This window comes from Clupea harengus, chromosome 13 (assembly GCF_900700415.2).
Source record: "Clupea harengus chromosome 13, Ch_v2.0.2, whole genome shotgun sequence".
Taxonomy (NCBI): Eukaryota; Metazoa; Chordata; class Actinopteri; order Clupeiformes; family Clupeidae; genus Clupea; species Clupea harengus.
The window spans coordinates 5,209,183-5,219,182 of NC_045164.1; the positions used below are offsets into that span (position 1 = coordinate 5,209,183).

Consider the following 10,000-nt stretch of genomic DNA (forward strand, 5'->3'; position numbering starts at 1 on the left):
GAGAAAGAAAGTGGAAAACGGGCCTCTGGCCAACACTTTTTCAGAGCTGTGAAAGTGTACAACGGGGAGCTCAAAATTTATAAAACAAAGTATCTATTTGACCATCTGCTGGTCAAATAACTGAACGTCCATTTCGGCCACTGGCCTGATATACAGTACCTTGGGGCTTAGAGATGTGCAAGCTGTTCATTTACTGTTGAGGTGCTATTCTATATCTTTTGTATATTATGAATCACCATTATTAATCACTGTTATTATTAACCACCATAATTAACTACTAAATAATAGAGTGTTTTTACATCTGTCCTTTCCCTGAGTTTTTAGGTTAGCTAGAGTTCGGATTAATAGTAGATCAGTAATAGTAAATAACTACACATCAAAAAGCAAATAGCAAATAGAGACCACGTTTATAAAAATAACCAACATCATTAAAACATCCCCAGTAGCACTATTAGAGGAAGTGCCAACTGGCACAAGATTGCGGCAAAGTAAGTAAGCTGATTATTGATTATAATTTGTGTGTTTGTGTATGTGGGTGTGTGTATGGTGTGTGGAAGTGCATCCACTTGCGCAGCAAGCATCTGTGACTGCAAGTGAGTAGGCCACCAGTGGCTTTACCTGGACCCGTCGGGCAGCTTCCTGTCGAAAGAGGTGCTCCGTGGGATAGCGGAGGACTGTTGGTGCTGAAGGATCTGCTGGCACTGCAGCCGGTCAGGGCCCTGGGTGGGCGACCCGCGGGGCAGCGGCTGATTGGCTGGGGTGGGCACGCGGTGCCAGGTGGTGTTCCGCTTGAAGGGCGTCTTATACTCGCAGGGCGTGCCCTCGCTGTCCAGCTTATACTCCACCATGGGGATGCGATAGAGCTCCGAACAGCCCCTGAGAGAGACAGAGAGAGAGAGAGAGAGAGAGAGAGAGAGAGAAATAAGTGGAGGGGCGAGCAGAGAGAAAGAGAAAGAGAGAATGTGAAAGAAAGAGAGGGGGAGAGCGGGGAGAGAGAGATAAGGAGAGCGAAACAGCCCATGCTCATCACCATGATCAGCTGCTCTCCTTCTCCCTCGCCACTACTCGGGTTATTGCTGACATCGTGAACGGAGGCGTGATGGTGGGGCCAGAAATAAAAACAACACCCTCGGGTGCAGCTAAATTACCCCATCAGTGCAGGCAGGACATACACGCGGCAGCCATTAAAGATGTTTCGCTGAGTGTCCATGAAGCGAAACGATAGCACGCTATTATAATAAATACAAGCACAGCAACGTCATGTGTTTTGTATGTAATGCTGTGGAGAGCATAGATGAGGTTTGTGTGTATTTGAGTGTCTCTGTGTGTGTGTGTGTGTGTGTGTGTGTAAACAGTGTTGAGAGACAGAGAGAGCTAGTGCTTCTGCTAGAATGGACATGGGGGAAGTAATAAAAACAGCTGAAAACACATTCGCTGCCCCAGTGGAGCCCCAAATCTCTGCTTAAGCATCACTTAAGCCGGTGATGGGTTCCCCTTGAAAGAGCAGAGGGGGATCCACTCTCCTCTCCCCCTGCTGTAAGACCCCCAGGCCTGCCCGCCAGCTTTCAGAACATTACATGCAACATTAATTTTCTGTTTTGGGGGGTGAGGAGAGAGGGAGAGAGAGAGAGAGAGAGAGAGAGAGAGAGAGAGAGAGAGAACTACAGTGGAGGGAGATGATGTTAAACAGAGTTTCTAGTTCCCGAATGACTTGCAGCAGAGCCTCAATAAATGTTCCGCTCCTCAGTCATCCACAAAACCGCCCCCTTCAAGCCAAATCCCACCATCCAAAACCAACCCCAGCTCACAGCCCCAGGGGCACTCCTTTGTGTAAAGGGCTGCTGGTGGTGGTGGCGGGTGTTGATGAGCCAAGGCTTAAGAGAGAGCCGACCTGCCGCTGGGGGACTTGGGACCTGGATGAAGGAGGAGGTCAATACGACCACCCCCAAACCCCCAGAGCTCCGAGAGGGCCTTAATTAAAGTGACCCCAGGAGCATTGGGAGCACGGCTCATATACACCTGAAAGGAGCGGGTCTGGAGGGGGGAGCACCTCCTATCCTCCCCCTTTTCCTCCTCTATTGGGCAGTGGTTCTTTGGAGCTCATTGGGGTCTACTGACACTGCTGTACAGATGGTCTTGGATCTGTAACAAACCTGAAACTCAGCTTCCACAGCACTAACCAGTGAATATGTGTTATTATACATATATTATTCCTCTTCAATCAAAAATACAGTGAATGTGCACTGACTGTATCAGCCAAGGCAGTGATGCCTTTCAATGCATGTCCATTTATAGCAGGCAGTCATTGTAAATGCATGCATGTTGCATGGTTTACGCATTTCATTGGTGGCTGTGCACTTACATTACAATAAGACAACAATAAAATGCAAAACACTTATTAAGGGATGACAAGGTTTCATTTACAAATGCACAGGCTATTAAGTTAAATGGGTGCCACACACCAGACGATAATACATATTAAACACCATAAATAAACAGCTCTTTTGCCACTGGTTGTGATCACCAAGACTTGGTGTTAAACTGGAATATAGATTTACATAAGTGACACAGGAAGTATAGCAGTTGACTAAACATGGACTTAAGTGGCGAATATATTTGCATAATTTGCCTGTAGAACACAGATATATTCATCTAGACCCTTGTCCGTTGCCGCAATCAAGAAGCATTAACGCGGTGTCAAAAGAGCAACACGTAAACACTCGCTAAATACTCCAACACGCCAGCTCACAGTGCTTCATATGAGGGTGCTAACACAGTCATTAAACAGATTAAGTGTGTATCCCTCAAGGCCTTTTGCCGTACATCATTAACTTCAGGAGGGGTTAAGCAATGTCAACAGGACGCCGCCGTAAAAGGTCTCGGCTGCCGCGCGCCGTTCGCATCTCATCGACTCCGTTTAGGATCACTCGGCCTGCTGCCGTGCTGTCGTTGGTCCACACACGGAAATGCATGCAGCCTCGAACTCTGGTTTGAGAGTGAAAAAAACATCCCCCTTGGACACATCACTGAGCGCACCATCACCACAGGGTTCCAAGCAGTGAGAAATGACTGCAACGCTTCATGACTTGCCCATGTGTTCATATGCCCTTTTGCAATTTCGAACCGTACTGTTGCAATAACTACTGTACAGGCAAGACTGGAGTAACAGTTCTTCGAGTGTGTAGTCCTTGGCAACTTAACTAAATAATCTGCTCCTGGGGGAATCCACTCGCTGTCGAATCACTTTGCTAATACCATCGAATCAGGAGTGCAGAGACTTGGCCAGCTTCTGAGGCCTGATGGAATTTCACCAACACCAGAAAAGGCTCCAGCAGAAGGAGAGTGTACCCCCCCCCCCCCCCTCCCTCCCCAACCCCTACCCTCCCGGGTGTGAGAACAAATCCCCTCTCTCCAACCTACTGGGCCGGTCAGGATTGATGAAACTGCCTTTTCCAGCCGCCTCTGCCAAGAACCACACAGAACCTCCAGCCTCACACAGAATCCGGTGTCACAGGGAAATGATGAGAGACTATGTCACAGGCGCTTACAGCGATAGCCGCGGCGTCTAAAAATAGTCTTTTTACTGCTTAATAAACACCGAATGGTTAATTTCACAAGGCCCTGTTCTAATTTGTGGATATGAGCTTTCGCGCCAAGTTGTGTGGGATAGGGTAATCGACTAATTTATCATTCTTGGCTAACATGGGCTCGAGCAGTGTGTGTTGTAAGAGCCCGGAAGATTGTGGAGTTTAGTTCCTCAATAAACTGGCCACTCCATCACACTGATCAAGCTCTCTGTTTAACATTTAAATACGAATGACAGTTTTGTTCCGGCACTGAGGCAAAACACATGCTTGGAAGGCCTAACCCGTGCTTAATGGCCTCATGCTTTTAAAGAGAGAGAGAGAGAGAGAGACCCTGGCTTTGTTCTAATGGTCACAGGACCAGCTGGGCCTCAGGCAGAGGAGCTGCTGTTGCTCGCTGCTAATAAACGGTTTATCAATAGACATCAGTGATGCCCTGCTGATAGCTGTGGTCTGGCTGTGTGATCTTTTGCCCACCATTATTATTTTCCCTGAATACTGACCACACTACAAAATCAGGAGGACTATGACCACTTAGATTCATTGTTGACCTAGATAATATGAATTACTTATTGGTAAGTTTAATGGCCACAAACAAGGTGAGATCCAATGTAATTTAAACTATATCAGCTGCCTACAGAGTGGCACAAATATTTCTACAATATAACTGTCAATGGTATATAAACAGCCATTAATCCTGGCTCAAAACATAAAAAAAATAAAGCTGTCTTTTATACACTTGGAAAGCGGTCATTACAAGAAAAGAAAAAAAAGAAAAAGTTTAGAAGGCGCATGTAGGGCTGGTACATAATTCCCAAGCAGTAAGTTACTAAATATAGATCTGAGAGCTTTATAACTAATGGTTAGTGACCGTGCAGTGGAAGTGAATCTGGTTTCCCAAGAAACCTGCTGGTCAGATTGGCTTGAGATGGATCATGGGAAAATAAAGCACACTTCAGTCAAAACACCAGCTAACCAAGGCAGGAAAGCCTGGCCTGCATCGCTCACTGTATGTACACAGTTTATACAGTAAAGAAACACAGATACAAAAACACATAGACCAAGACACACACACACACACACACACACACACACACACACACACACACACACACACACACACACACACACACACACACACACACACACACACACACACACACACACACACACACACACACACACACACACACACACAAAACACTCAAGGCCCAGAGGACCACAATGTTTAGCTTACTTGGATACATTTATCAGTTAGTTATAGCCCGTCTACATTTTCAAAGAGCCCGACACAGAATATTTACTCACCACACTATGTTGTTAAAAGCAGTGCCTGCCTGTAAGAAACTGACGGTTTTACCTCCTCAGTTTGATCAATGGGTAGCAGGCAAGCAAAAAATGTTTAAAGCTTCTCCGTAGTGACAACAGAAAAGGCCCTCTTGCTGAACAGGCTTGTAACCACATCCGTCTCCAGTGTAAATAATCTATTCTCTAGGCTGGCCTAATATTAGAGCCATATCTCATTTTGCTCAAGCTGGTGGACCACCACTAGAACCTTAAAAAGGCACAAGTGTCTAGCATAAATAAATCCTATTGCTTGGACAAAAAATGGGCTGAGGAAGCAAGATATGCTCGGTTTCTTTTCCAAGACTCTGACAACCAGAACATCGGGTTTTAAAATGAAAACACAAACAAGCAATAGCATTTTGTGGAATGGGGGGAAAAAAGAAAACAAAATGATCCTCCCTCAAAGGGCTTCGTACTTGCCTGTAATGTTTGCCTCCCATTCAGGAGTTTTCTAACTCTGGCTATTTCTAGTCAAGGTCACAGTGTTAAGGGCATAGTGCCCTCCTCCCATTGTTCCCGAGCTGACCATTTTTATCTTTACACTCCGAGTAGCAGCCACCACCTCCAGTTTCCCACAGATTCCTTCAAACTGACATAATGGTGGTGAAACTGGAGCATTGTTGACTGGGATACCTTTCAACTGGTATTAGAGTGAGAGGGAGCCAGAGGCTGTCTGGAGAGCCCTTGAGATTCCTTGGCTGACCTCTGGCTTTCTAATTTGAAGGGTGACCTGGAGGATGAAATCCCTCAACAAGTGCCTGAGATAAAGAAAAGCGGTGGGCTTTGCATGGTGAATGGCATCACTAATCCCACCTCTACTGTAGCCGTGGAAGCCTTTTGACCCACTAAAGCCTTCAAGTTGATAAAAATAGACACTCCCTTCATGGGCTGCATGGTGCATTACCTCTTCCAGATGCATACTGTGAGATAACAGCGAGATGACATTTGATTGAATGTTGCTTTTGTTTATCAGCTAAGGTTCTCACAATTGTAGTGTCTTAAGAGTGATCCTCATCCCACCAAGATGCCCAGACGTTGAGAGAACCTGCCTGCGTTTTTGTGTGTGTGTGCATGTAATCATATTTATGGAAGGTTTGTTTTGTCTGTGCGTCTCAGTGCAAATGGAGATTATGATTGCATGACCGTGTATTATCACATATCACCCTAAGAGGATTACGGTTGGTTTGGCTCCAGCTGTAGAGATACTGTACAGCACCTAGCGAGGCCATGTTTAGATAATCTGCATGGAAGGCATTTCATTTCCTTTAACACCACCATCGGCATTGCCTTTGAACTTACACCCTGCATCCTGATAACATCATTGCGCCGAGATTTGGTCATTTCAATTTTGTTTTGCATTAGCTTGGCAGCAGATCATTTCTAAAACGTTGTATTCCCTCAGCTGCTATCGCCGAACTCAAGGGCAAAATGATTGACTGAATATTTCAGTTACAATACATTGCTATTGCTGGAGCCTTCACTTATGAAGACTTTTTAGAGATTCAGTTCAAACCAATCAAGAAATCAAGATGTATGTTACAAAAACAACAGAAAACAGTATGTTTATTTCCTTTTAATGTGCCAATTAATTAATGCCTCCAGAAATAAGCCTCAAAAGTGAAAAAGTAAAAGGAGACAGACATGATGTCTCCACACAAGCTTACTATTATGCTTTCAAGCTCTTGAACTCGCAGCTCTGTTTGATATATGGCCTACTCCCTCAATTATAAGGGAACAACACTCCAGTTTGCCAGGTTGAGGAGGGGATGTCTCCCTTTAGAAGCCAAAAACACTTGTGTCCTAATTGGTGGAACGGGGACCTGAGTGCTTATAAACCACAATCTGCTTCTTGGTGTGCGCCATCAGACGTGACCGGGAGACGTGTTCGTTCATTAATCAAGAGCGGGCTGGCTTGTTATCGTTAGCATGAAAACTGCTGACTGTCCATGTGTGCTAGCGCCTCAGCCCAGCTGGCACTCTCTCCCCGCTGCATTTGTCCACGCTCATTAGCACCACTGCCCTGTCTCTGTGCTGTTGGGTTTTGTTGTTGTTTTGATCCCATACAGGCAAATGAAGAGAGACCAAGAGATCCATTCAAGTTCATTGGGTGAATTTGACCGCTTAAAAAGGCAGAGACACAGCACTGGGGGAATAGCTAGCACTGAATAACATAAGCCCTCCGAGCTTGAGGTCATCCTACCTCTTCAGACCCTGTCTGCTCACTTTACAAAACTCCACAGTACTCGGGAGATGTGGTGGCGGGGATCTGAGACCAACCTGCGGGGTGTGCCGTCGTCATAGGGCTGGATGATGACCACCCTGACGGTGACGGAGGTGCGGAGCAGGTCGATCATCTGCTCGTGGGTGAGCGTGGCAACTGCCACCTTGCAGATCTCCACCAGCCGGCTGCCCTGCCTCAAGCCAGCCTTCCAGGCGAAGCCGAAGGGCTCCACGTCGGCCACGATGCCCTCGAAGTTCACGTGGAAGCCCAGCTGGCCCAGGCCGTTCCTGCGCAGAGTCATGTCCGACGTCTCGCAGCCCCGCGTCGCAATCTGGGAGACAAGAAGAACGAACAAGAGAGGGGAAGAAGGGGGTAACAGAAGGTTAGAGGGGTTTCTTAACATAATGAATTGTGGGTGTATGTGTGTGTGTGTGTTTGTGTGTGTTGTGTGTGTGTGTGTGTGTGTACAGTGAGACAGAGCGAAAAAGCGCAGAATAGGGTAAGGTTAAAGGTCAATTCATCTGAGTCCTTGCTGAAGTTTACATTAAGTCCTTGAACAATGAGGGCAGGGTCATCTCAAGTCAAGGGAGAGCTTCCTATACAAGGAAGAGAGAACTCTCAACTGCTCTAGGCTCCATTTTACAGAGGCGGAGAGGAAGAGACACACACACACACACACACACACACACACACAAATATGCAACCCTCTTTACGAAAAAAAGGGCAGGAGAGTGAGAAAAAGAGCCAAAACTGAAATGTAGCCCCTCAAGGCACTTTCCAAACAAAAACACAAACACTGATGCAAGAGCGAGAGAGTGTGTTTCTCCATAATCTAAAGAGCCTTTCGTATGGAAATAATGATGAGATGAACCGCCGCGATGCTAACACACTTAAAGAAGTGCACCGTGGCAGCCCAGAAGCCCGACCTCGGACTACGGGACACAGGGGCTGTTGACCCAAGCTTTAAATCACTCGTCATGTTCAGCCATCGCCCTGTCCATCCGTGCCTCCACTGTGCAGTAGACTAAGACACTCCTCTGAGACAGACATGAGCCCGCTAGGCAGTGATGAGCCTGATGTACTCACGTCTCTCAGAGTATACAAGAAGAACTGAAGAAATCCAATTCACCCTCAGATGATTCAATAGCTCTTAATGCTTGACTACCCTGCTTTATTCGTATGAAGAAAGGGGGACTGCAGGAGTGTCTTCAATAAGTGCCCATTGCAGCTTTTTCTGGTTGAAGTTGTGGATATTATAGGTATGCAATGCTTAGTATTAGTGCCATACGATCCTTTTTAAATTAAGTATTATTTCTGAATTGGCGGCTTTATCAAGCTTGAAGAAAATTAGCTCCTGTCTACTGAAACAAAACACATTGAGCAGAGGGCGAGACCCTTAACATTTCTAACCATACCTCTAAGAATAAATTGTTATTCAACTATACTTCATCAAAAAACATTGCATTTGACCAGGGCGAAGCAAAGTCATCAGGCGTGGGTTGTTCGGTGACATAAGTTCGGAAGCTTAGAAGATTCCATCAGTGCTTATTGTAGGCTACTGTATTGTTAGTGTAGTCTAACATTACCCAAGTCAGCTCGCTAGTTATGAGATTAATTAAGTTAATCAGGAATAAAGAAAATGGGTTTTCCATTAAATAAAGTTAATTTAAGTCAGTTTTGTGTTGCCAAAAGCAAATTATAAATGCCCTGAAATTTCCAATTGAAAATATTTTTTCAAAGAATGTATTGTTTAATCTACAATTGTCAAAAAGCCCCAAAATGGGTCAAACTTGTTCCCATTCACATTGATTATAAAACGTGCTTCTTAATGACGATGGTTAATTAGCTGTAGTTTCTTTAATCATGGGTCTAGAGAAGTCATTTTTTGTGTTAGTCCTCTTTCCAGTAACATTGACATTCCTAGAGTGTGTGTGTGTGTGTGTGTCTGAGAAAGACTTGGACCGTGTCCAGGGCTCGGCTATAAGGCCAGAGGCCTGGCTCTCCAGGCCATGGGAACGTGGGGGTGTGGAGAGCCCACAGGTCAGTAATTAAACCTCCAGGGCGCTGATCCCTTGCAAATCCTCTCCTGTAAAAAGGGTTGAGTAGGGCCCATCTCGCCCCCCCCCCCCCCCCCCCCCCCCTTCACTCTATTCACATGATTAGAGAAATGGAGCAGACAAAGCAAACAACAAGCCAGTCAACACAGCCATATTTATCCATAAACATGTCTCCACTAGCCAGGAAACAAGCTCCCCTTCAAAGCCACATAACCCAGTTGGTGCTTAGACTACTCCTATCCAATTAACACACGCTTTCTCAGCCTGCCTTGACAGAGGGATACAAAGCTTGCTCTGGAGCTGTGGGAGATGTCTCGTGACGGTATACCAGTAGACCACGTGAGAGGTGAGGGGGTGAAAAGCTCCTGTGTCTGCGGTTGCTCCGCTGTACGCGCCATGGCTGCCGATTAACACATTTCACACTTGCCTCAGTGACCGGGATGTGCAATAGTGGGAGCCTGGAATGAGAGTTATTATCTCATACGTGGAGGATTTGAGGCCTGGGGGAATCCATAACATTAATGGAGCCCCCAGCAGACCACACTGCTTTAGAGAGAAGTGTGAGGTTTGGGTTAAGAGCCACCATTTGACAGCCATCCCACACTCCAACCCACCTGCCTCCACCCACCCAACCCAAACAGCTTCAGCTTCAACAGAGTGACCACTGGCCTGTCTGACCTTGAGCTTCCTTGTGATTCCGTTTGATTCTGATGGTGTGTTCCAGCTGAACTCGGAAGTCGAAATTTCCATAAATTAAGCATCAAACATAAGCAGTTTCTAAGTCAGTAATT

At 46.0% G+C, this 10,000-nt stretch overlaps 1 protein-coding gene across 3 annotated transcripts in view; it reads right to left on the reverse strand.

The window, feature by feature from the left end:
* LOC105890888 (signal-induced proliferation-associated 1-like protein 2) overlaps window positions 1-10,000 on the reverse strand; it is a 107,622-nt gene that overhangs the window by 31,916 nt on the left and 65,706 nt on the right. For all 3 annotated transcript variants that reach the window (XM_031579462.2, XM_031579463.2, XM_031579464.2), the window contains 2 exons: window positions 7,209-7,483; window positions 619-876 (listed from right to left, as the gene is read on the reverse strand). In XM_031579462.2, coding sequence (XP_031435322.1) covers window positions 619-876; window positions 7,209-7,483 — 533 coding nt within the window. The remainder of the gene's footprint in view (window positions 1-618; window positions 877-7,208; window positions 7,484-10,000) is intronic.